At 44.9% G+C, this 27,717-nt stretch overlaps 1 protein-coding gene across 4 annotated transcripts in view; it reads left to right on the top strand.

Annotated features, from left to right (window-relative positions):
• Positions 1-27,429, top strand: part of ZHX2 (zinc fingers and homeoboxes 2) — a 64,390-nt gene extending 36,961 nt beyond the window's left edge. For all 4 annotated transcript variants that reach the window (XM_065753667.1, XM_065753668.1, XM_065753665.1 and 1 more), the window contains 2 exons: positions 18,438-21,107; positions 26,519-27,429. In XM_065753667.1, coding sequence (XP_065609739.1) covers positions 18,608-21,103 — 2,496 coding nt within the window. In that variant the 5' untranslated portion in view covers positions 18,438-18,607 and the 3' untranslated portion in view covers positions 21,104-21,107; positions 26,519-27,429. The remainder of the gene's footprint in view (positions 1-18,437; positions 21,108-26,518) is intronic.
• The last annotated feature ends 288 nt before the right edge of the window (positions 27,430-27,717 follow it).

The following is a 27,717-nucleotide window of genomic DNA, read 5'->3' as shown; positions in this document are numbered from 1 at the left end:
CCACCAGAAATTAACTACTTGTTTGCGCTTGATGCAACTTAATTGTTTCCCAGGATCTGTTTGATTAAATGCATTTGTACGTGGTTGTGTTTTGTGTGCAGTTGAGTGTACAGCAAATCTGAGCCAGCACAAACGATGATGTTCTCTGGAGATCTTACACATCTTAAGAGAAAGTATAGTCTTGTCCAATTATGGATAACCTATCCAAAACCTCCATTAACTAAACTTGAGAGGTTGCTGAGGTTGTAGGGTAGGGTTTTCTGAACGCTGGACATCAAATCTGCTCAGTATGTCCCTAATCTGTGCTTCAAACCTTGACTTCTGCTCCTTGTGAATATTCTTTAACTTAATCAGTGTTAGTCAAGTGGCTAATGTAATGGGAACTCTTACAGGCTCCAATCTGTTTACACAGTCCTTATTGGATTAGATTGGAAAAGCACTGTGGAATGTCAAAGAAAAGAAGAATGTGGATTCTTGATCTTTCCTTTTTTTGTAGTCCTTTTGGAGAAATATGTCTTTTCATGTACGTGTAGATGCAAATCACCACTGAAAATCTAGCAAATGTTTTACTGTCACTGCCTGGGCAAGGTGTTGAGCCTTGTGTACAGAGGTGGGCATGGGCAGCAGTGAGGGGATGTGGTGGTTCCTGCAATGAGTTCAGGTGGAGAGCAGGGTATAGGAGGCTGAGGGTAAAGCCATTCCTTAGTTATTCTCCTATTCCCTTCTGTCCAGGGCTTTTGTAGCCCCTTGTTGCTGCATCTTCCTTTTTCTACTCCTTTTCCCTGTCCAACCCTAAAAACAGCTGAGGTGCAACCCAACACCTGCTGTTTGCATCATAACCTGCAAGTCACCCTTTTTCTCCACTGGAAGACCCTCCACTATCATCCATGCAGTGATATACATGCGCGCTTACACACACGAAATAGACTTTCAACCCCACCAAGATAAAAATTGGATTGAAATCATATATGTAACATCATGAAAGCTCTGGTTTAAGCAGTCCAGATGGAAATGCCCTGCTGACCTAATGCTCATTTAAAAAACACATCTGCAGCTAGTCATCAATGGGCTGCTTTCTTTTCCTTTCTTTCCTTTTCTTATCATTTCTCTGTTTTCTCTTCATAAGATCTTCAGTGCCACATTAAAGAGATTACATGTGCTTCTCATCTTTTCCTTCTTTTCCCCCATTTCTACTTCTTCCCAGCAAGCCTCAGGGATTTTTCTTGGCTTCTTTTTTTCCTCCATTATTATTATTCTATTTCAAAGTGACTGATTTATAGCTCTCCTACCTCCTGAGTAAAACTGACCCTCTACTGAACATCTTCAGACAGTCCTTTTGAGTCATTTGGGACTGGAAGCAGAGGGCTGGGTTCAAAGGTGTTTCTTTCCTGGCACTATTTACTCCCTATAAAACCAGTGCTGGTATGTGTTGTTTACTGTATAGTTTGATATACATCATGCGTGTGTGCACCTGCATGTTGAAACAGAGTTTTCCAATGAGGAAAGACTAACACCCCCTTGATTTCTTACTTCAGAACTGGTAAAAATTTCAAGTTGTTCTTTTGCTCCTCCTAGTATTCCTTTGGTGGGTTTCTGCTTTGTCTGATTTTGGTTTTTATGTGAGCATCAGACAGTGCTTTGGTTCCTCTGAACCAAATCACATCCCATCTCAGGCTCCTATACAAGAGTTATCAATCTGTGGTTCTCTTCCCATGTCTGGGGGACAAGGCACAGGTTGGGCAGCATTCCTGGACATGGAAGAACATCTTTTATATAACCTTCCAGCTTGAGCCTTGCCATTGTTTAGCTTTCGAAGCACTGAAAAGGTATTTTTGAGCAGTCTGGAAAGGGGCATTTTTCTGTTCCTGACAACTGATACCAACACTAAATTGTTTTAACTTTCAAAGGAAGAACCTTGAAATGCTATGGTGGCTGTTCTTCATCCTTCCTGAAAGATAAATCCAACAGCACTGATTTGCCTTCATGGAATCTATGTTGATCCTAAAACTCTGACCTCAGCAGTTAGGCTGATTAATTCTGCAAAAGGAGTACAATATATCCCATCCTTGTTTTGAAAGGATAAGATCTAGAGCTAAAAATGAAGGATGAGAAGAAAAGAGAGAGCTCTTTGTTCACTCATTTTTCTAGACCTAGTATTAAGACTTTTAATTCATTCATGTAACAGCAGTTAAGACTGAAGTCCTATGGACAGAACCCTTGACCTCTTGTTTAGTGCCACCTTTCAGTATCAGAAAACAGTTAGGCATGACATGCTTGAGCCTTTGCAAGTGACAAAAGAGGCCAGCCAGCATTTAGACACCGGCTCCATTCTGCAGATGACTCAAGCCAGGGTGACCTGCCTCCTCTTGCCTGTCCCCTCCTAACCTGGCATGGTTTTGATGCAGTTTGTTGATGTGTATCGCAGTGTTTGGAGGGGTTTGGGAACTGATTTCAGCAGCAAGATCCAACGTTTCAGCAGTGTTGTATGTAATTGTTACATTTCATCGTATTCCCTTTGTTTTTAGTATGTTATGGGATGACTCATAACAGTCTCTAATTTACTGATGTGAGGCTGCAGAGACACCAGGGGAACTGGATGTATCAGATCACATTGAGCATGATTGCCTCCCAAGGCAGGAGCACCCTTCCTCCCTGGAGACTCAGGAGCATTGCTGAAGGCCACATAGATCAGGAGCTACGTGAGTAGTTTGTCCTGTTCCTTCTGACCAAGCTTCCTCAATCCCTTCATGTTTTGGTGGGGAAGAAGGTAAAAAGCATCAGAGAGGAAGCAGGTCATAGGATAGTTTGGGTTGGAAGGGACTTTAAAGACCGCCTAGTTCCCTCAGCTGCAGGCAGGGACATCTTTCACCAGTCCAGGTTGCTGGTCTTCCAATTATGGGTCATCCACAGCTTCTCCAGGAAACCTGTTTCAGTGACCCTTTATGAGACAAAGAAATGATGAAAAGGAATTTTGATCAAGATAATGGTTTGAACACTCTTTGGCTATGCAATTTCAAGCCTTTGTCAGATTCAACTTCAACCACTGGATTATTGCTTCTTCTCTTCCCACCTTATTTGGATTTTCAGGTCGGGTTATTTCAGATAGCAGCATCAGCTCTTGCACTTTTTTCAGTCATGGAAGATAGTTTTTACTAAACCTCAGAAACTGTTGGGCGACTTTCACATAAAGCTTCAGGAGAAATAACTCTAGATGGCTCCAGCCTGGGTAATCCAAGCACTTAGGGCAGAGTCTTGCAGGTGATAAGGTGGAGAGGGAATGCTGTTGGGAGAGACTCTGGATCCGGAGCAATTTCACAAAAGATTTGGTTACATAGCTAGATTGAAGAATATCCTAAGATGAGATGTTCCTGGAGGACTCAGCTCCCACAAACGTTTCAGGGTGCTGAATTCCTAAAGTAAAGAGCTTGAAAGAGGGGGCTTGTGTGAGTGAAAGATTTGTGGTTGCAAAGACAAGCTTGAAAGCACAGCCCATGTTTAATTGGTGCCGAGGCCACAGCAGGTCGGTGCTAGTAGTTCAACATCCAGCAATGCCTTCAGAGGCAGCAAAGGAGTTGGGCTGTGTCCTCATACTGAAGACCTTCCACCTCATGTGGTATATGTAGGCCATCTGGGAGCATAGTCCAGTTTCCTTAATCCTGCTCCCTTTTGGTGCTGTAAAGATGATTTTCCATGCTGTGTGGGAAACAAAATACATGGACCGTGCTTTACAAAGCAAGCAAACCAACCAACCTGCAAGTGGCCAAGTGGGTGTTTAATGGTTTGAACTCAGGTTCCTTCTCTGCATGTCCTCGTGGTGGGATTGCCAGGCTGGCCTCAACCACTTGAGATTTATTTGCATGCTTTTTCCCTGCCCTGCTTTGTTTTGCAGTGAGGTGAGGTCTGTGCAGAAATGCACCCTTGGAGCTGATGGGTTGCCATGGCAAGAACTGCCACACTGCACAAATCTCAGAGCACTCTCTTTGTTGTTTGTTTTAAAGAGAAAATTTCACCAACTTGGTAAAACTGGGAGACCACAAGCAGGTCACAAAATCAGAGGCTTTTGAAATTGTGCAGTTAAGGATCATTTTATTGTCTTTCCCCTCCTGGAAGGTACATACATGTGTTCTGGCAAACAAATCTCAAGTATCAGCATCTCGCTGGATGTCGGTGGACGGTTGGTTGGAGCCTGTTTTCAGCCCACAGGAAAGGAGGGAGGAGTGCTTGCTGAAGTCACTGGGAATGAGTGCATGTTCTGGTTCCTTTGCTGCAGTCCTGTTTCTGGCCATTTTCCTGCTTTTCACGCTTCCTGGTCCTGGTAGGCAGCACTGTGGATTAATAATATGCTGAATCAGAGGAAATGTGAGTCTGAACTTCTTGCAAAACTTTGCTGTTAGCATGCATGGGCTGAGTGGAGATTATTTCTGTGCCAGCACCATGCAGTAATGCTCAAGATCAGGGTCCTTGTGGAACGAGCGCTTCATGAGCTGTTGCTGAACGCTTTCCGTGATGCTTGTTGTGCTCAGGGTTTTGCAGTTTCCAGTTCCATTCGGCTGCAAAGGCAGCAAGAGCTGCCCAGATTAGTTTTTTTCAGAGACAGTGAGACTTAGCACTTCTGTCACACCATTCCTCTGAGGACAGGGCCGGAGCCTGTGCCCGGCGTGGGGCGTGGGCACAGGTTAATGCTTTCCTTCTGACTTCAATTTGGCCTTTTGAAAAAAAATTTAGCAAGAAGATAATCCATGAGTGAGGCAAGCAAGGGAGAGCTTCGGGGTTTAAAGCAAGAAACAGAGGTATGTTTGGAAAGAAGCTTGAATCATACAAAAATAGAAGAAAACTGAACAAATGAGGCTTATGGGATGTTACAGAATCAAGCTTGGGTCTTGCTTTCCTTCTGGTGATGCACAGAGTAGCAAGAGTGCCTTCTGAGCTGGTTCCTGTTTTTGTGCTTCTGTCTTCCCATGGTTTCCTATGGTTCTGATGTCATTTTTTCAGAGAGCAGTGGTTAGATTTTCTTGCTTTAGGGAGTATCGATTATATGTAAGAAACTACTAAAAAATAATTTCTTCAGTTACTTTTTAATGGAGCAGAGTTGCTCAGCAGAAGATTTCTGACATGCCAAAAGGCGACATGAAATAATCAATTGACCTTGTAAGAGGAGACTAGGACACATTCCCCCAGGGAGATGTTTTTCATGTGTACAAACCAGCCTTGTTTTTTTTTTTAACCGAGATCCCTCCTACTCACCAGAAACAGGAGAAGAAGAAACCCAGTTCAAAAAAATAGAAGGATTTAGACAAATATTCCTCAGTAAGACATCGCTGTAATGAGCAGCTCCCCTCTTCTGCTCTTCTGCATTTCTGAAGTATTGCTCAAGAACCATTGTTACAATTTGTTCATCTGGACGTGCTCTGAAGTAGCCCAAGGGGGATCCAAGGAGACAGAAAGGCCAATACTTATAATGACTCCGTGCAGGAAACAGTGAGTATGCAGAATTAGAGCATGTGGGAGGAGACAGGAGGAGATATCTGTCAAGTACTCTTCATCATGTTTAAGGTGTCCTGATGGCAAACCTTTACTCTGGTAAGAAAGAAAGGAGTGGGGGATTTTGTCAGTTCTTTCTTCTCATTGTCACTGACAGTTTATTCCTTGGCACGGTAATAATCTGTCTGGGTGAAACATTGTCCCTCTGTGGTTTGGGAGTGTAAGGAGCAGATTCCAGGCAGATGCCAAAGCATCTGAACTTTGGCTGTTCCAAATCAGAGTTGGGTTTGAAAACAGGGACTGGTTTGTTCAGAATCCTGTGATGTTTGAAATGAGAAGTGGAAGAAACAAAACGTGTCCTTCTCTGTGGCTCTCTGTGTGGCAGAAGTCTGTGAAAGTGTGGATCGTGCTAGTCTGATCCTATTTCCAGGTGTGTGTCACTTGACTGTATTTAGTGCGCAGTCACATCTTCTGGAACTTCATTTCCTTCCAAAGATGCTTTTCACCCCCTTCTGCTCTTCTGAAAAAGAAGCTCTGTTTCTTTTGAACTGATGCTAAATAATTTGCTAGTGATCCAGCAATCCTCTCTTCTTTGTATTTCACGGTGAAATGGAAACGCAGAGACACTCCCATGCTGCCAAATCCCACTCCTTCCCAGCAGCATCATCCGCGCATTGGCATCATTTCCTGAAGCTCCCAAGTGCTGGCAGATCCCATCCGCAACTCTGGGACACTCCTTGCCCTCTCTGCATTCAGGGCTGCATTCTGAGCCCAGCTGCACTGTCACACACACACACAGGCTGGCAGATTTCATGCAAATGGAGAACTGTGGCACAGAGGAATCACATGAGGTCTGCCAAGTTTTTGGCCTCTGGAGGACAAGAGTGTACCTGGAAATCGGAGACTCTTACTCAGATGATTTTGCAGCAGCCTGGGAGCAAAGGTCCTGTGAAGAAGAAACTGAGGGCAGAGCTCTGGCACTCACAGATCCACCGACTCTCATCTGTCCCATCCGTCTTGCAGCACTGCCATGGGAAGCAGGAGGTAACGCTGCAGTGGGAGGAGTGCTTCTGACCCGGCCATGGAAACCCAGCAGTGTGTGACAAGGGGGAAGGATTGCATTGTGCACCCAGGGTCTGGCGTGAACAAAGGTCCTTTGTGGCCCTGCCAAGTGCTCCCAACAGCAAAGCATTGCAGTGAGCAGAGGGCAGTGGCTCTGTCCTGTGACAGATCAGAGCAGCAGAGGGTGCAGAGGGGTGGAAAAGGAGCTCTATTTGGTCTCATGATCCCTGGGGCAGAATGCATTTCTTTGCTGTCCTTACTGGTAAGCAGCAGGAGGACTGACAACACTGAGTAAACTGCATATACCAGTATCTCAGAGTATCACAGAGCATGGCAGGCCCATTCTCCATCAGCAAGCATTGGTTTGAAAGGCTTTTAACTCTGTGCTTGGGTTTTCTTTGAAGAGTTGTATGTATAATCTGCGATTGTCCTCAAGAAAATACTCATCTTTAATACAAGGTTATTAGTTGCATATTAGTGTGTTAGTTGGATAACAAATAAGAACAGTGATACAGAACTAGAATGTGTTACTTCATGAATAACTTAAGATCCAAACAGCTATTAATTTCAAGCTTTAGATGGCGTAAACATCAGGAGCATCAGTGATGCTTCAGCTGGCTTCTGATAATAGACAGTGTTTGGCAGTTTTTTTGTCTTGTATTAGATGCCCTAAACCCCTATAAACTGGGGGAGATGTTTTTGTGGCCTGCTGTGGAAAGGATGCGTGCAAATGTTTGCAACAGTCTTCTATTTAGTGTCTCTTTACCTCATTTGCTAAAGATGATGTAGGTCCTCTGCCTCTATCATGCTGTCCATAGGATTATAGTAAAGCAAAGTGTTATATATGGTATGAGGTTTGGGTGGGATAATTGAATATGTGTTGAAAACAAAGTGCTGAGATAAAAATGGAAGCCAGCAAGGGGAAAATGATGTGCAGAAGTGATCTAAATGGGAATTGCAGGAGATGAAGGATGGAGGATAAAACAACTTACTTCAACAGGACAGCAGGTATAATAGAACAACTTCAGCAGACACATCGTGTGTCAGGGAGGACATGGGTCAGCTTCGGGATTTTCAGGGTTTCCAGAGCCAGCAAGAGAGAATTACTGAATGAGATGACGTCATGAGAAAGTCTTTGTCACATGGAACAGCCCCCTAAAATATTAGATTTTCCAGAATTTGGCCAAAAAAGAAAAAGGAAGAGCAAGAACTGTAGCATTCAAGCAAAAGAAGACCAGGAGGAACTCATGCAGCCTTGATAGCTGCGTGTTTCTGCAGCTGAAGAAGACCTTCCTCTCAACTTTCAGCTTGTGTAAGGACTGAGGGAGGCTTGGCATCATCAGAAGCAGAGGGTTTCTCTGCAGCCTACATGCAGAGCCGGGTGTCTCTGCTTTTGGGCCTGCTGAGTGGTTTCCAAGGGATGGGAAATAGGTCAGGGCTTTGATCATCAGACGTTTGCTTCCTGCCACGAGCCTGTTGTGGAGTGAGAATTGGAGTTCTTTTTTGAATGCTGGTGCTCATTCACTGGGACCTAAACTAAAAGTCCCATCTCCTTTTGCATAGGCTGTTAAATATCTTTGTGATTCAAGAGGATGATCTGAATTTGAGAAGTATGGAACAGTATGGAGCACAGACATCCTGGGTATAATTTCCATCCCTGCTTACTTCCCATGTTATCCTGGGTAGGGTGTGATTTTTTGCACTGTCTCTGCCCCATCTCATTTGACAGCATCAAGCAGTAAATTGCCTTGGGTATTAAATGAAGCCTCAGCTACAATGTCTTCATGCCTTAATTGCCCATCTGAGCAATGGGGATAAAGTTGCTGCCTTAATTCACAACCCTAGTGGGAGGATTCTGCCTCAGCAGCTGTAAGACCATCAGTCACTGGTTCCTCTGAACACAGTAGTTCATTAGCTACCCAGGGCAGGTTCCTGCATGAGGGGAAAGAAACAAGAAAAGCTACCTGTTTTACACAGTGGACATCATGTGATTCCTTTCAGAGAAGAAAAACCTCCCAAAGAGGAAATACATTTTGTCATGTTGCTTGGTAAGTCCTCTCTTGAAACAGTCTATCCTTTAAACAAGTGGAGCACTGGAACATTTAATATGTGACAGGATAAGAGTGAACATTGTATACACCAAGATACACGGCATGGGGATTGGAACTAGATAATCTGTAAAATCCCTTCCAGTTTAAGCCATTTTGTGAATACCTTTCTTGTGTCTGGGAATGGCAGAGGTGACCTGCTGGTCTTACACCAGCTTATTGTCTTCATCTTGGTTTGGAGGGGTGGGGCTCCAGCTATGGTTGGAGAGAAGCTGCATCAGATGTAAGCAATAAGCTTGAATAACCTAATAGGTTGAAAAACACACCTGCATCACCAGCTAGCAGTTTAGGGTCACCCACCTAGGGTCACTGATATGACTGTGGGCTGCCAACCTGGTAGAGGCATGTGCACTGGGTTGTTTGCACCCCTAGACCTATATGTGGCATTTCAGTGTGGGTCACCTGAGGTTTGCCTCCATTAGAGTATTCAACCATGTAAGCTAGGCCAAAAGCTGACTCTTCATCTGCTAAAAGTTGGAGCTTTCTGGAAGTGTTTGGAGCATCAGGTTTGTTTGACATCCTCTGGCTTCATCTGGAGGATGCTGAGTGTCCAGGTCCTGTGAAAACCAGCCTTGCAGTTTTTGGGGTGACTTGGTTTTGAAGGTGTGTTGAAGTTTCTGCTTCTGGAAATCTCAAAGTGAAACGTTTATGTTCATCACTGTGCAAGTTTTCGATGTGCTTTGTACCTCAGACCTCATGATAGCTTATGACACCATAACCCAGGACTTTCCATTTGGATGGTGAATAATTTTAGGTGTTAGATTATAAGCAAAACTTATGCTAGAAAATGGGAAACTGTTCCAGAGCTTTTTGTGGTAGTGCTAAGGTTCAGACTGTGGTGTCATTCTGAAAAGCACTGAGATAGCCACTGAGCAGCAGAGCATGGACAAGTGGAAGTGGAAATGGGAGCAGGAGAGAAGAGTGGCGTGGTATAGGGGGCAAGGTTAGAGTCATTCTGTGGGAGGGAGATATTGCATCAGTCTGTTGCAGCATTTTCTCCTCTGATCTCCTCATCTGGGATTGTGAAGATACACAGAGAAGCCCTTGGGGGTGGGGAAAAAGGGAAGAGGTGCAGTGAGTCACCAGCATAATAAATCACAAACCATCTGCGTTTTTCTACCACATCTTGAATGAGTCAAAGGGGGAGGTGTGCAGCTATAGACACGCAGGTTACCAGTGTTGTGTGTTACTCGTTGAGCTTCTTCCTCTCTTCTGGGAACTCCATAGACTCCTTCAGTGCTGCTGCTGTGTTGGATGAGGCTGATCCATGGGATGCTCCTTGTGTTGGACAAATAGTGTTGGCCGAACATCCAGTAAGTCGGTATTTGTCACTCAGACTCAGCACCCTGGTACCCAGACTTCTTCTCCCCTCTCTCTCCCTCTCAAATGTAAATCTAAACCCATCTGAGAAGTGATCACCAACTGTCTCCTGCCCTCAGCTCTTTTTCCTTCCCCTCTGTCACGTCCTCTGGACATCTTTCCCTTTTGTGCTATGAGGTGTGCTGCCTGTGCCAGAAGTGAGATTTAGGGACTGCATTTTTAGAAATTAAAACTTACTTTTGAATAACATTAGAGCTTATTTCTGTCCTGAAGTCTTAGAAGAGGAGCACCCAGTATGGGTATGTGATTTTTGTTTTCCCTTTGCAATTCATAGGCAAAAATGCCTTTATTTTACTTGAAAAAATTGTTGCTTGGCTGGGTGCTGTGATTCCCAGGGCAGGAATAATTGCTGAAGGAGACGAGCAGTGTGAGAAGTCCTGAAGCAGGAAAACTTCTGTGTTGTCACTTAAGTTTTCCAAGTGTGTAAAGAAACTGTGACTCTGCATTAACCCGTTTTCTTTCTGCTCTGCAGAGGTTTGACTAATGGTGTCCCTGTAAAACTGTTAAGTCTGAGCAGAGAGAATTCATAATAAAATATGAAATCTATAATAACATATACAGTATGTAGCTCTGTACTATGCCTAGGTGGCCAAGTGCCGTGAAGGTAGAAAGAGGACCAGACACTGCTGTAGAGGTTTAATCTGCACAAATGGGAAATGGTTTCTAGAAGCTGCTTGAGCAAAAGGTACCACTTTCAGCTTAATGCATAACTCAAATTAGTAGTAATAATAATTACCTGAAAATTCAAGTGAAATAATCTGGTTTTAATATGTAAAATCAGTTGTGGCTACATGCAGATTTTGGCCATGTAGCTGAAGATACTGTGCACAATTAATTTTTGTTGTCTGTTTGTGAATTTTTTGTCCTTCCACCACATGTTGCTGGGTAAAACTCACTATGAAAAATTACTTAAACCCAGTGACTTTAATCCACTCCAGCAAAGAGGAATCAGTGAGCTGCACAGACAAGTAATTAAACTAATTAGAATGAATGTTTTTATAGTGTCTCTATTTCTCTCTTAAGAAATCTGTTGCTTTTTATTTCTCTCTGATGAACATGCAAGTACCCACCCTACAAGCAGACACGTTGCTGATGAGAGAAGATAATTTTGACACAGTGCATGACTAATCTCTGGAACTCACTGCCTCTGGAAACCATTGATGGAGGGTGTTGGGAAGAGGCTTGGGCGCATATTGAACAACTGCTCATGTATCCAGTGGTATTCTGGGGGTGATTCATGTATCCCATTGCTTGGAAGAGGCCACTTGACATTTTTCCCTCCCTGGACAGATTGCATGGCCGCAGTAGCACACTCACTGGCACCCTCTGAGTTTTGAGCCTGGGCAACCATAGACAGCACAGGGATTTTAGATCCCTTATCATCGTCTGCAGAGAGCACATTGGTGTCCATTGGGTGACTCCAGTGGATAGCTCCAGTAAAACCATATGTCCAGCAGGACCCTAAAACCTCTTGCAGAAGCACAAACTATGAAGGAAAATGACTTTCCCCAGGCTCTGCCAACATCATCAGCCAGTGGGAGATTAGGCCCTTTTGTGCCGGTCATAGTTACCCACATGCTCCATTTTGTCTTCAAGCTGTAGGCTGCCAACTCTTTTTTCCAGAGGAGGAAGCAGTGGCCAGGAAGTGAAGAATCCTGGCTGTGTTCTTCATCTCCAGCACAAGCACAGGACATGACCTCAGGCCCATTGGGCTTGCCCCATCCCATCAGTGCTGGAGGGTAATGTCTCCCAAGGGCAAAGCCTGTCTCTGAAATGGGACAAGCAAAAGTTGCTGCAACATAAATACTGAACCAGATGGTGCTTTTCATTCTGGGTAGGTTATTCCTATCACTTTCTAGAGAGCAAAAATGCTAAAATCAGGCCTACTCCAGATTGTAGTAACTAGTGACAGGACAAGAGGTAATGACCTCAAGTTGTTCCAGAGGAGGTTTGGGTTAGATATTAGGAAAATATTATTCTCAAAAAGAGTGGTGAGTAATTGGAACAGGCTGCTCAGGGAAATGATGGAGTCACTGTTCCAGGAGGTGTTCAGGAAACGTGTAGATGTGGCACTGAGGGATGTGGCTGCATGGTGGGATGGGTTGATGGTTGGACTAGATGACCTTAGTGGTCTTTTCCAACATTAATCATTGTATGATTCTAAAGTTTAGAATCATAGAAACATAGAATGGCTTGGGTTGGAAGGGACCTTTGAGATCATCTAGTTCCAGCCGTCCTGCTGTAGACCATGTCCAGGTTGCTCAAAGCCCCATCTAGCCTGGCTTTGAATGCCTCCAGTGTGGGGGCATCCACAACCTCACTGAGCAAAAACTTAAACTCGCATTTAAAAAAGGGAATTAAAAAAAAATCCAATGTTTGCAGATGAGGACTTAAAATAGAAAATTCGTAACATACAATGTTCAACTTGCCCATTTATTGAATGGGATTGACCACTTGCATGCATACAACGAATAGCACAGAAAACCCAAATTTTTGCCATTTCTTTGGCTTTGCAGCAACATGAAAGAGTGTTTTAGTTCAGAGAATATACCCTGAGCAGTATACTCTGAAGTATGTCTAGAGCAGAGTGCTGGCTAACACAGCTTGATCTAGGAAAGCTTACTGATGTTTTCTCTAGAACGCCTTTGCTTTCCAGAACATGTTTGTCCATGTCTTTCCTCTACACAGTCACACCAACAGTCTGTCAGTGTTTCATGTGTGTAGTGTTTAATGCACGCATTTTTATAGAGCCTCTTGGTGGCCATGCTGTAGGCATGGATTCCCCCAAGCTGAGCATGCATCACATTTGCACCTGCCCCACTTCATGGACTTATTGGCACCGTTTCACCGGTTGTGTTGACATGAGTCAGAAGTCCTGAGGCACTGCACTTTGCTATTCATCTGTGAAGAGAATGAAAAATCATAAATCGCTTCTCCCATGTAGGCAAAAGTTCATGGCCATCACACACATTGCCATCATATGTGGCACCTGCCACATATAACTACATGGTTATTTTATAATTAGAAATGTCTACAGCAGCTCATGAGAACTAAAAATGTATAGCACTTTCAAACTTATATTTCATGTCATAAAAAATTATTATTGTGGTAATCCGTATACCTCCCCATCAATTTTGTTTAATTCAGCTTATAAAGAACAGAGAAAGAGTTAGAGCTCTTGGCTGCTGTCACTTAAATGCTGCTTAAAAGCTCAACTCTGAAGTTCACAAAACCTTCCTTTCGTTTCTGTGGTTTCCCTTTTGTGAGTCATTACAGCCCTGATCCATCATGCAGGAATTATTTGCCCTGGTTTGCTTCTGCTTATTCTCCTGCATGTAATTAAGCAGTGTTTATAAATGTATTGTCACAGTGGAGACCAACAGCATTTTTGCTGTGCTAGATGATACGCTTTTTGATATTGTTGCAGCAGATGCATGCTAAGAACAGTTGTAAGGCAGGAAAAACATCACCCAAGGCATGTTCATCCTTGCACAATTAAATAAATGTATCTCTCATCTCTCATCCTTGAATTCGTAGGTGAATAATATTACCACAACATTAAGGAATGTGAGTTTGGCTTCTGTGATAGGGAGCAGAAGAGCAGCTCTGCCTTATCATGCACCTTCCCACCCCAGCAGCCTCCACAAATGTGTAGTGGAAGTCTAGAAAGGGGTTAAGGGGTTATGAGGAACAGCAATTCCTCCTCTCAGCCAAGCTGTGAGCATGACATTGGTTGTAGTCAACTGTTTTTTGATTTGCTGCTTGGTGAGACAGGGTAATATCCCAAAAGCCAGGGGCTTGTGTCCTGTGTCCAAGCTGGGAAGGACTTGGTAGAAAATTACAAGCATTGTAACAGTGTTTTTATTAACAAAATAAAAAACAAAACCACAGTATAGCTGAGAAAAGCAAAGATCCGTTTTCACTGGGTGGGAGTTTCAATCCCTCTAGTCTCTCTTACATCTCTTTCACCTAGCCGTAGAAGCCAGGTGCAATGCGAAGTAGTGGCATTTGCCTTTCTGCAGGAGTTAAGGGTTTCCCTGCTTTTTTTATTCGCTATTCCTCGTGTTTGGAATAGCCTTTAAATGGCCTTTGCCAGACTTTCTTATCTTTTTGGGGACTGTAATACCAATACCCATGGGAATCTGATCAGCAATTGGGAGTTCAGCCTCTATCTGAATATTTGCCTTTTTTTTCTTTTTTTCTTTTTTATTGAGGGAGAAGTACAGAACTGTGTACAGGCATAAGGAAAAGATAGGAAAGAGTGAAAAGATTACAAAGTTCAGCACAAGAAGGCTCTGTAACATTTCTCCAGCGGTTTACATGAAGCACACTGTAAGGCCAGTGCACACCAGCAGCTCTGGTCCTGTTAGTACCACTGGTGCAGGTTGCATTAGAGTTTTATTTTTGACAGCTCTGAGCTGACAAATGTACTGGGACAGTTAGAGCTTTACCAGGGTGAAAGTTCTTTCACCACCCAACTTTCTTCACTTGAGAAGCCAGTAGAGGCAGAAGATGATACCTTTCTCTGCTGGAAGGTGGCATTGCTACCCAAGCAGATATTTTCCAGTGACAGACCTGAAAACATGGCTTATTTTCACTGTATGATGCTCTGCAGTTTCCCAGCCTGGGAGCCAGGCAAGCAGCAAGGAGATCTGGCATTGCTCTTCTCACGCACCAAGTCACCACTGAGTTGTCACTTTGTTCTCCTGCCTGATGCTCTGGAGCCCTTTGAGATGGGCTTTGAAAGATCAGAGGGCTGTGGTTGGGTTTGTTCGTTAGCTCTTGGAGATTAAACAAAACCAGACTGGGGCCTCTCTCATAACTGTATTTTTTGAGCAGAGATGTTGAAAAGAGCACATTGCTTCTGACCTACGTGCTCCCATTGTGATTGCTTTGCAGAAGCAAAGCAAACCGAAAGCTCCTGTTGCTGCAGACGGTCTCTGTGGTTTGGTTTGGAGCTGGTTCACAGAGGCAGCTGTCGGCTTGGAGGCAAGTGCTTTTGGTTTAAACCTGGCTGCCTGTTGCTGCTTTGTGTATCTGCTCATTTAAAAACAAAAATTCAAAACAATAAAATGATTTAATGATTTCTTTTCCGTTGAGAACAGCAAACCCGACAAGAGGTAAGGCAGGGCAGCTGCAAGGGCAAGGGCTGACTTTCTCATGCTTGAGAAAACTGCCGCCAGCACCTCTGTAGCCATGCATCGTGGTGACAGCAGCCCAAAACTGAGGTCACCTGATTCAATCCATGGATTTACTGACAGAGCTTGCCAGGAGAAGTCTGTCTCCGGTGCAGCCCCATTCATTGAGCACTGGGTGTGATTTTTGTCCCTTGGAACATGATGAACTCAGGCTACGTGGTGAAGTGTGACTTGTGTTCCCACCTTGGCATGCTTCTTGCTAAGCTTTGGTTGTTGCTGAGGGGTATCTTGTCTCCCACAACAAATGTTGGGAGTCACTGCTAACTGGAGAACCAGCCACCAGTGGGTAAAACACAACGATTTGTGCAATCAGAGTGTTATACCCTGCACATCTCTCAGAGCCGTGGTATGTCTTGTCCATGTTCTTTGTTAGAACGGAGCAGGAGATCCAGGGTAGGAGAAATACCTTAGCAACTTGACATGAATTTATCCCAAGTGAGGCACTCACCAAGGTCCTCAGGGACAGTGGCTTGAAAGTCTTAGTAGAGTCCTCACTCACACAGTTTCTCCCTTTCTTCCCCCACTTCAGAAAGCTGCTGGCACTGAGGTTAAAGGAGAAAAGTGAACTGACTTGTGGTCTCCTAACCTTTCCCTTCTGAAAACCAGCACATCTAGGGTTGGGACTCATTGTTTTGTTCTTGACCTCCAAAACTATCCACTATGGTGGGTTAGGATTCCTGCATGGAAGAAAAACTATTTGGTATGTAGAGTTGGCAAAGCAGCTAGAACTACAGAAAATCACTGCAGTAGAATATTAAAAAGAAGCAACAATCTGCATAAATTTCTAGTAAAACTGTAGCAGGCAGAATTTTTCGCCTGACACCATTGTGTATATGTTTTGGGGAGAACTTGAGCCTCACTCAATGTCAGAGCATTCTCTCTAGAAGCTAATCCTTACATCCTGATGAGAGGTGGGAGTTTGGCACAGCTACCTGACATGGCAGAGAGCTTGCTGAGCTTCCAGAAAGTCAGCCCATCCAACGTTTTTAAGAAACATTTGATTGATCCAAAGCAGTAACCTAGATATTTCTTTTTCTTCACTCTTTTTCTCCCATTACATTCCTTTATCTTTTTGTTCTTAGCCCTTTTTTACTTTTTGGGGGGTAGGAAGGCATTGATAGTGAAATATAAATAAGCCTTGCTCTGTCTTTGATGCCTTTTGACTTTCTTCCTTTTGCTGATGTTGCCACATGAATTTTGCAGAAGGTCACACATCAGAAAAGGAGCGGACCATTAAGTGAAGCAGCATGGCCTGGGTGGCAGAGCAGCAAAGGAGCATCAGTGAGCTGTGCTCCATCCTCATCCCCACCACCCTTTTCCAGAATGATGCACTGCACTTATCTACAAACATCAGGATCACAAGTGCAGCGGGATCTGCGGGGCAGAGGGAGGTGACCTCATTACCTACACCTCATTTCCAGCAGTAGTGTGGCTAAGGCTGCTGATTCTGCACCTTTCTCTTACCTTTTGCCCCATTTCAACTGGATCTGATGTAAGGGAAAAAGCATCAGAGATAACTGAAGTTCTGCAAACTTCATTAAAAATGAGTGGGCAGGAAGATGAGTGTTCAGACATTTGTGTGTTTGTGTTTCTGATTCTGATCCCATCTGCAATGGGACATGGCAAGCCATAGACCTCAGACAAAGTACTCCATGGGAGGACAACTGTGTGGGAACATAGAAGGGAATTTTGAAGGAATATGTGGAAATAACAGAATATTCAGCGTAACCTAGCTTAATGGTCAGTCAACACAAATTTGCAGAAAACCAAGCATCTCTTGTTCCACTGTTCATCTATTTCATCTATTTGCTTATTATTAAAAATTATTTTTTTTTCCAAAGATGGAGATGAGAGAAACCTAAAGCATGGGTTGGCCGTAGGTACTGATGCTTTGGGTAATGATGATGACAGTATTGGTGGTCTCAGCTCGGAGGGAGATAGCACCATCTCATCCTGATGAAAGCAGTTGCTGAAAAATTAAGAGATTTTGTCTTCAATTCAGATTCTCTGTTGAATGTAATGATACAAAAATCAATGCTTGCCATTCTCCTCCAGCCCATAGGTCCTGGTGCCCCCCACATCCCATCCCATAGATGGCAAACAATGAATTTCCCATCAGGCCTGGAAGCGTTACAGATCCAAACCTGTCTGATTAGGAAGAGTAGCGAAGTAGAGTCAAGGAATCATTAGGAAAGGTATCTTGTCAAATAGGAGAGTTATATCAATGAGACTGTTACAGCTATTAAATTCCACTTCATCCACTCAGTCCTGATGAGCATGGGTAGATTGTAACACAGCCAGTGCAATTTTTCTTCTTTTGTGGTTATACTGACTTACACTGACTTCATATCCTCTTGAAAATACATATTTTTATGGAATTACTACATTTGGGAATTCCAAAACCACTTTATTATGTGAATAATGCTTTAAAAATGGACTACATTGTTTAATTCTGTAGGCAATTAAGTGCACACTTCAGGACTTGATGAGAATATTAGTAGGGTCACAGGAAGGGACCCCATTTAAAAGGGATCTGAGAGTGTCTTGGACCTTTGCTAACTGTCTAACAGTTAATATTCAGTGAAAAGTGGTGTGGAAACTTTGGTTCCAGGAGAGACTTGTTGGGCCTTCTGATCTGTTCTAATCAAGACACAGACTTCTGAAAATGCTGATTTGCTTTAACACCTCTCTCTGCCTTTACTTTTACAAGCAAGGCAAGCCCCATAGCTTCATTTAGAAATCACCCATCATTAGTAACCACAATCATTTACTAGACATGTTTACAAGGTAAGTGACAGTGGGAAGTAATTAAGTTTAATAATCATACTCAATTTCAAATCTACATGCTTCAAAATAATAATTAATAGAAACTACAGCTTCTATAAAAAGGCACAGTATTTATAGCAGCATCTACTTTCTTTTCCAGCTAAATGCATTGACTCATGAAGATTAAAACCTCTTGTCTGTTCAGCTTCCCCTGTTTGTTTCAAAGCCATTTTCTACCTGTGGCGCACTTCACTGTCAATTGTCCACTGCTTTTATTCTGTTTGGACAGATTTTTCCTCTTAAGTTTGATGGGGAGAGTGGCAAGAAGAAGAGTTCAGCATTGTCTAAAATAGTACTGTAAATGCATGCATCTTGAACAGTGTCTTTCTGCAAAAGGCATGTTTTACAGATCAGTGCCTAATGGGTGTGCTTTGTTTCACAGGTGTCATGCAGCTGATGTGAGCTGATGGTCACAACTGGAGCTGAAATCCTTTATTAAACAAAACTAAGAGTCGAGTGAACAAGGAAGGTTGGAGCCGTTTGCAAGATCTTTCCAGTTTATTGCTCAGCCTGTCAAAGAAGTCACCTTCTGGGAACACAGCCTGGGCTGCCATGGCTAGCAAAAGGAAGTCAACAACTCCCTGCATGGTGCGAACCTCTGAAGTGGTGGAGCAGGAAGTCCCAGAGGGTGCAGAAACTGATAAAGAGAAGGGGGCTGGCACACCGCAGCAGGATGCTAAAAAGACTTGGCCTTCAGAAAGCTCAGTGAAAGAGTGCGAAGTGGTTGAGGCTAAGCTCCCTGCTGAAAATCAGTCTAAGAAACCCCAGGGTGGTTATGAGTGTAAATACTGCCCTTACTCTACACAAAACTTAAATGAATTTACAGAGCACGTTGACACTCAGCATCCGAATGTCATTCTCAACCCCCTGTATGTCTGTGCTGAATGCAACTTCACAACCAAAAAATACGATTCTTTATCTGACCACAACACAAAGTATCACCCAGGAGAGAGTAACTTCAAACTGAAATTAATTAAACGCAATAATCAGACTGTTTTAGAGCAGTCCATTGAGACCACCACTAATGATGTCACTGTCACGAGCAGTGGGCTGGAAAATGTGGAGTGTGAGGATTCACTTCACGGGGGAATTAGTGTGAGTAAAACACCAATGATGAAATTGGGAAAGCCTAAAGGGGAAACCAAGAAGGGTCCCAAAAAAACAGAAGAGGGAGTTATGGAAAACCATGTGGATGGTTCTCTCCCCCGCATCATAACTGAAGCCACTGAAGCTATTGCGTGTATAAATGGAGACCTTCTCCAAGATGTGTTAGCTCATGTTATGCCCTCTGTACAGCTACCACCAAATATTAACCTTTTACCCAAGGTCCCGGTACCTCTGAACAGTACCAAATATAACTCTGCACTGGACACTAATGCAACCATGATCAACTCCTTTAACAAATTTCCTTACCCCACACAAGCAGAATTGTCGTGGTTGACAGCAGCATCAAAGCATCCTGAAGAACAGATCCGAATCTGGTTTGCTACTCAACGTTTGAAGCACGGTATCAGCTGGTCACCTGAAGAAGTGGAAGAGGCAAGAAAGAAAATGTTCAATGGTACTATCCAGGCAGTCCCCCAAACCATCACTGTCCTGCCAGCTCCTTTGACAACTGCAAAAATTCCCCCTCCTATCATCCAAACAGCTTTGCCTTGTCAGATACTGGGCCAGACTGGTCTGGTTTTAACTCCCGTGTCAAATGGGTCAGCAGTTTCCTGTTCACCAATCACGCTTGCAGTTGCCCCAAACCAGGGACAAAAGAGGGCAGTACAGACACTGTCAAACGTCCCAGAGGCCAAGCGACCTCACGTAGTTCAGGTGCCTGACAGTCCTGCCAAGCTGACTGCTGTACCATTGACACCTGCCAGTGAGCGGAAGAAGACAAAGGAGCAGATAGCGGAGCTGAGGGCCAGTTTCATAGCAAGCCAGTTTCCTGATGATGCAGAAGTCTACCGGCTGATAGAGGCAACGGGGCTCTCCAGGAGTGAGATCAAGAAGTGGTTCAGTGACCACAGGTACAGAAGTCAGCGGGGCATCGTGCAAGTTGCTGGTGATGCTTTAGGGAAAGATCCACTAGCAGCTTCGCTGGGCCGACACAGCCGCTCGTTCCACCCATATGCTGATTTTGCACCCCAGAGGTTCAAAGAGAAAAGCCAAGAGCAGCTTAGGGCCCTGGAGGAGAGTTTCCTGCGATGTTCTTTTCCGACCCAGGGAGAACTGGACAGGCTTCGAGTGGAAACGAAGCTGAGCAGGAGGGAGATCGATTCCTGGTTCTCTGAAAGGAGAAAGATAAGAGATAGCATGGAGCAAGCTGTCTTAGACTCAATGGGATCGTACCGAAAAATTAAGGAACAAGGAACTCCCAATGGTGCAATAAACCAAGCAGAACTGATGAATAGCTCCCAGCTCCCTGGTTCTTTATCGGGATCCTCTGCCACACTTAAGAAAACCCAGGAGCAAATTCATCTGCTGAAAAGTACATTTGCAAGAACCCAGTGGCCAACACCACAAGAGTATGACCAGCTGGCATCCCAGACTGGGCTCACAAGAACTGAAATTGTTCGCTGGTTCAAGGAAAACCGGTCCTCACTAAGATCAGGGTTGCTTAAATGGGTCGACCAGTACCAGCAGCAGTATGCTGATGGCCATAACGAGCAGAATCAGAAAAAGGGATCAAAACTCACTGAGAGTCCAAAGAATGGTAATGAGGTGTCTCGGCAGCATTACCAGGAGCACAAAAAGCTGAATGAAGAGAATGCAGGGAAGCTGGTGGTGAGACCAAAAAGAGACTGCGAACCACTGAAAGACTCTTTGTTGGGGAATCAAGCAGAGGGTGCAGACAGGTTGGAGTGCAACAGCCACGATGGCCGCGGCAGCGAGGAGAATGAGGAGCCAGTGGAGGTCAACTGGATGGAGGTGACGGTGGGTGAGGATGATGCCGCATCAGACTGCACAGACACATGGAGCCAGGCAGCACCCGAGGGCCAGGCAGAGCTGGCAGACTTTGACTCTGAAAGTATATCTGGAGACAATGTCCACGTGTAGACAGGTAATGCTGGGGGTACCCTGCTTCCCAGGGCTGACCTCGCTCTGGGTTGCTTCCAGCATCCCATAGCCCCTTCTCAGTGCACATCTCTGGAGCTGGAACCTGGTGCCTGCTGGGTGTGTGAACACAGGGATGGCCATCCTGTAAATGGAGGCAGATCCTTGTTAGGCAGAGGTTAGTGCTGTTTGCCTGGTTCCTTCTCTCCTTGTAGGTCAAATCCCATTTAAGGGCGTTTATTTTTTTTTTTTTTTTTTGCATTGATTGAACCCTGAATTGTCCTTTAACTGCAGCTTCTGCAGAGGTTGATGTAAAACACCAGTAGAGCCATGCAGCGACTTACTAGGTGACACTAGTTCCTAACAGTCCCCTTGCTAACAGGTTGCTGTTAGCTGCTCCCATGAGAAGAGGCTGTGCCTGGCTTTGCATCTCTTCTCCCTCCGTATCCTCAGAATAAAAGCTGTCTGGGGGAAGGGCCTGGGCCAGGGATGTTTCTATATGCAACAGCAAGCAAAAAATGTTGTAGGGCCTGAAGTGGCTCATGCAAATGTGCTCTCTTCCTCTTGCAGGTGAGAACTCCAGCCTGCTTTGTTCTGCTTGCTCACTTCAGAGGTTTAATAATGCCTCAGACTAAGCTGTGTGGGTGCTTTAGCAGCTTTTCTTCACAGGATCCTGAATTTAAAAGCAAGCTGCAGGGCCTTTTTTTTAGGAGGGGAGTGCTACATGATATTTCACTGTGAAAGGATGTGTTGTTCAGAGACCTGAAGTCTGTTTCTGATTGCAGTTAGATACAAACTGGAGCAAGTACCATCAGCACTTTTTGACGGCACATTGAGCTGAGGTCACCAGCCTTTAATGTTCTGTGCATGTATGATGATGTACAGGATCAGAGCTTGTCTCTCCCAGGATGGTGTCTCCTTAAGCTAGGACATACCCCACAGAGAGCACAGCAATAACTATTAGAGAACACATCCTTTAGAAAGAATTAATAATCCCCTGATGTCTAACAAGTATAATGTATTTCAATATTTGTCTTTAACACTTTTGAAAAGGAAATACAGTAGCCAGAACTGGTAGAGGTCCTCACCCTTGCACGAAGGCCATTTGCTATTGAAGAGTTAGTGCTGAGACTGAACCACTCTGTGTTGTGGAGGTGCAGATTTTTCTTATCAGTTTGTGCTGGCTGCATAGAGCTGGGGACGTCTTCTGTCGCTGTGCTGGTGCTGAAGAGGTACATGAGGGTGCAGCCACATAGGAAACCAAGGTTGGGTTCTGATCTGGTGTTTTAAACCGAATGAGCAATAAATGAATGCACTGTCAGATTTTTTTTCTTTGTAGGTTTGTTATTGCAGTTCATTTTGCTGTTTTAGCTATGAATACTACGCAAATGTAACAAAGGAGAGATATGGGCTGTGGGTGAGGGTTGGTAATGGGGGCAGACTCAGAGGCTGGAAAGCTTCACAGAGGAAAAGGATCTGGGAGTGTTGGTTGATGTTCAGGTGAACATGAGCCAGCAGTGTGCCCAGGTGGGCAAAAAGACCAATGGCATCCTGACTTATAGCAGCAATAGTGCAGCCAGCAGGAGCAGGGAAGTAATTGTCCCCTGTACTCAGCCCTGGTGAGGACACACCTCGAGTTCTGTGTTCAGTTTTGGGTCCCTCACTACAAGAAAGACACTGAGGCCCTGGAGTGTGTCCAGAGAAGGGCAGCAAAGCTGTGAGGGGTCTGGAGCACAAGTCTTACGGGGAGTGTCTGAGAGAGCTGGGATTGTTTTGTCTGGAGAAGAGGAGGCTCAGGGGAGACCTTATCATTATCTACAGCACTCTGAAAGGAGGTTGTAGTGAGCTGGGGGTCAGCCTCTTCTCCCAGCTGCAGGATAAGAGGCAGTGGCCTCAGGTTGTGCCAGGGGAGGTTCAGCTTGGATGTTAGGAAAAATTTCTTCTCAGAAGAGTGATGAGGCATTGGCACAGGTTGCCCAAGGAGGTGCTGGAGTCCCCATCCCTGGAGATGTTCAAGAAATGTGGATATTGCACTGAGAAATAAGGTTTAGTGGGTAATATTTGTAGTAGGTAGATGGTTGGAGTAGATGATCTTAGTGGCCCTTTACAACCTTAGTGATATACAGTTCTATACCAGAGGGGGAGACCTAGGACTGCTTTCTCATAAAGCTCTCGTGCTGCACCCTGGCGCTGATCATGGAGCTCCACAGCTGGAGGGGGGCCCGAGCACCACTGGAGATTAACAGGAACTTTGCAGTAAACTTTCATCAGTTTATTCTTTTGGTGAGGAGCTTTTAAACGATTGTAAAATACACCTGCAGAGAAGAAGTGCTTCAGAGCAGGGTTTTCACCGTATGGGTCACTCAGGAAGTTCAGATGACTATTTTGCAGGAGAGAGGCCCAAAGCCTTTCTCTCATTTCTTCTGCTTTACCATCCCAGCAAATCTCAGGCCAGAACTGCTGACACCTGCTTTCTAGTGCCTGTATGGGACCAGCTATGATGACATGTAAGATGAGAGCTTTATGTTTAAGAGCTTTTATTTAAGATGGGAGCTCTGCAGCGATGGGACCCATGAAAAATCCATCTGCTTTTTCTTTCAGGATAGAGTTTTACTCTCAGTTTAGTGAAGGCCATCTATCTTAATTTTTATCAAAAACTTTGGAGTTGAACTAGTATGTCATTGTCCAATAGGCTTGAAGATGAAATTGTTCCCACTTGTTTTCACATAGAAGTCTGATTCTTCCTCACATCACGGCCCTCAGCACCTCGGAGGGGTGGTTGTCCTGGCTGCAGGCAGGAGGCACTGCCAAGTGCTGAACTGCTGACAGCAAACTTCTTCCTTGCACAGCCACAGCCACTATGTGAAACTTCCATTGCTGAATCTCAGAAACTCTCTTTTGATATTCGCGTTGTTGCTGTGCTCTCAGCCTGACATGCACACTTTAAAGTGAACATTTTTCTGCATTCCTTCTCTGTTGTGGTGTGAATTAATGTGCATCTTTTGTAAAACCCGAACTGCTGCAGAACTTTTCAGGTCCCTCTGTGCTCCCCTGTGTAGTTCTAGAAGCCATCGGGGTGTATTTGTTTGACAGCCTAAATGCACCTCATACCTTTGACAATGGTTTCTTCTAAAGTGATATGTGTTGAGTGGTTGCAGCTGCTGTTGCAGCTGGTGGGACTTTCATGTCCTCCTGACCTTAGTAGAGCAGAATTCACACATGGCCCTGAAATCTCAAATCGCAGGTTGATAAAATCTCTGTTATGCTTAAAATCATAGAATCATTAAGGTTGGGATAGACTACTAAGATTATCCAGCCCAATTATCAACCGATTACCACCATGCCCACTGAACCATGTCCCTCAGTGCTGCAACTCCATGTTTCTTGAAGACCTCCAGGGACAGTTCTGCCTGTTTGAAGCTTTTGCCAAAGTGAAGTGAATTCCACAAAGCAGGATCAGGTGTCCTGAACACTAGCCTAGTTTCCGTAAGGTGCCTTCATGGTGCTGAGTGGCTGCAGCAAGGTGTATTGAAGCCACCATTACAAATGTTCTGGATGCTGCATAATGAAGTCTCATATCCCTTGTGTACCACTACTGTGCCTTACTTCACACCCATCAGCGGAGAGATTTCTGCCTTCTGACAGCATGGGTCCATATCAGCTCTCTTCTCACCATTTGTGCAAGCCTGATGAACAGTTAGGTTAAATTCATCAAAACATAGAATCATAGATCGGCTTAGGTTGGAAGGAACCTTGAAGTTCATTTAGATTCAACTCTCTCTGCCATGGGCTGGCTGCTCCCCACCAGCTTAGGCTGCCCAGGGCCCCATCCAGCCTGGCCTTGAACACCTCCAGGGAGCCATTGCTGGCTTTCTTCACAGCATTGTCTCCCTGTGGGGTTTTCCCAAGATTTCCTCAGACCAGAGCTTTTATTTTTCCTCAGAAATTTACTTCTTCACCTGCGCCCTCCATCTGCCCCAGCTCCATGAGGTGCAGACACCAAAGTCTGTAGCTTGTGGGAGCAGGTGAGGTAGGAGATGCTCTCCATAGCCATAGTACCATAGAATGTCCTGAAGTGTACCTCTGCTGCACTGTGCAGTTGTGACCCCACAGGGAGCATGCTACAGTTCCAGGAGCTGTACCAAGATGTGCCAGAGGTCTGGGACTGCACACCACAAAGCTCCAGAGAAAAGTTCTTCCCCAAAGGGTGGTGGGCTCTGAACAAGATCCCCAGGGCAGTGAGTGCAGCCCTGAGCTGCCAGAGTACCAGGTCTGATTTTTGGGTGGTGCTGTGTGGAGCCAGGAGTTGGACTCTATCTTTGTGGTTACCTTCCAACTCGGGATAGTCTGTGATTCTGTGATTCTTGCTCCTGCTGCATCATGCAGAGCATCGGTGGGTCTGGGTTCTGCCAGTGTCCTCAGCCCTTTCCTCTCCACCATGGGAGCTGAGGTCAGATGCTGGTGGCTTTGCACATTCCTTGGTGTTCGAGATGGGTAAAAGCCACCAGTGCTGGAGTTTCCCTTCCTTTCTGTTCAAGTTCCCCTTTTCCTTGTAGTTCAGTGGTCTATCCATAAGGATGGCTTCAGTGCCTGCTGTGCAGATTGGGAATCCCAAAGGCGTTATGGAACTTCCCAGGGGTTTCTGCAGAACTAAACATGAACTGACTCAACATTTCCCCTGAAAGCAGTAAGCCACTCTGGAGACCCAATTGGACAGCAATGACAGACTTCAGAGGGAGAAGCAAAACCAAGGCAGCCTTTAAAAATTCCCAGTGATTAAGAAGGAGCAGGGGTTTGTCTGAGAAAAGGCTGCAGGGACAGGGAGGATTTTTGCCTTTTCTGCATAGGTCCATGCTCTTTTTTTGGGCTGGGCTGCTTTGCTCTCAGAGTTGTGGATGACAGACAAAGCCTTCTTCTGTGGGAGTTAACAGAGCAGCATTCATGAAAGGTGTGAAATAAGGGTTATGTGAGCATGAGTGCAGAGGAGAGACCCTGTGCTGCTGCAAGCAGCTTCAGCATGAGTCAGTGCTTGCACTTCTTGCACTCTCACACTTTGCTCAGTGGGGAAAACCATGCTGAAAGTCATCCCCAGTGGTTGTGTGCCCTGTCTGCTCCATCAGTGTGAGGCTCTGCGCAAGCGATTTGCAGCAGCAAGGGGTCAGCAAGAGGCAAGGCTGGGATGTGTGTCCCCAGCAGCAGTCTGTACGGGTTATCATCGGGGTGCTGGTACCACAGAACCAACCTGGTATACTCCTGCAGAGTCAGGCTACAGTAGGGATTGGCTTTGAGGTATGGTTCCTACCAAACGTTGTGCCACTGCGTGCATCATCAGGAGTGAAAGTTGGATGCTGTGTTAGCTGACAGCTCAAGTATTTGTTCATAATGTCTTTAAAATAATGTTTCTTTAATCTTTTGCAGGGATATTCATCAGCTGCACTGTCCTGACAGTGAAGGGGAAATTCTGTCTGAAAATAGAACAACATCTATTTTCCTGCCTGGGGTGAGACAGCGTGTTGCGACTCCATGTCTCAAATCGTGCTTGTGGAGGCACAGCAAGAAATCCTCTGGTGGAGCATCGTCGTGGGGTTGTTCATAGTGCCAAAGTCCTACTACTGCATTGAGAAAGAAAGGAGAAAGCAAAAAGGGTCCTTGTATATAGGTTACTCCTGAGCTTCTTTCCCACCCACTTTCCTGCCCAGTCTCTTCCTGTACTGGAACAGATTTGTACAATGTGGAAATTTTGTTAACTTTTTAATAGGTGCAAGTTATTCTTGCATATAATGCCTTGGGAAAATGTTAGGGTTGGTTTGGGGGAGGGAAGTGTCTTTTATGGGGAGGAGGGAGAGGAAATCTTTTCTGAATCGCCAAATCCCATTATGGCTGAGGCTGCCAGGGACTTCAGGGTCCCTGTGGCCCACCCCCAGCTCCAGCAGGGACATCAGAACAGGGGGTCCATGGCCACATTCAGGTGGCTTCTGGAGACCTCCAGAGAGGAGACCCCATAGCCTCTCTGAAGCCTTTGAAGAAAGTTTTGCAATTTTTTGGAATCTTTTTGGTGCCAATCAACATCCGATCCCGGGTTCCCACCCAACAGCCGTTTACATTTCAGCCCACACAGTGTGGTATGGGTTTGGGGAGGGAAGGGTCAGTCTGGTTCGGTTGGGGCTTTGGGTTTTTTTCCTATTTCGACTTCTTTTGTTTTGTTTTATGACCATCTGCTACTGAAGTATTTAAATCTCTGCTTTCCTGTGCTCCTCTGAAGCGCTCCTCCAGCTCCCGTGCTCCACTCCTCACAAAGCGGGCCGGGCCGGGCCGCAGCTCTCCGACGATCTCTCGCTGGAATGCCTTTTATTTTTTTTTTTCTGTTTGTTTGTTTGTTTTTAGCACTTTCTGTTTGAACACATACTACAACTCCCAGAAGGGGTTGGGGTGACAAAATGATGACGCTTCATATCCTGAACTTGTTTGCCTTTCTTCGGCTGGTACAGAGATGGACTCAAGCATCCATCCTTTGGCTCTGGAAGTTGTAGCACACAACTGATGTTTCCAACTAACCCTTGCCACTAAATTTTTAGATCAGTTCTAGATTTCTGAGTGCACTTGTTTTCAAGTACTGT

Source organism: Cyrtonyx montezumae, unplaced genomic scaffold (assembly GCF_038088225.1).
Source record: "Cyrtonyx montezumae isolate F1298 unplaced genomic scaffold, pur_monq_1.0 scaffold_8, whole genome shotgun sequence".
Classification (NCBI taxonomy): Eukaryota; Metazoa; Chordata; class Aves; order Galliformes; family Odontophoridae; genus Cyrtonyx; species Cyrtonyx montezumae.
The sequence above is the reverse complement of the archived record's forward strand: the minus strand, read 5'-3'. Positions and strand labels throughout refer to the sequence as shown.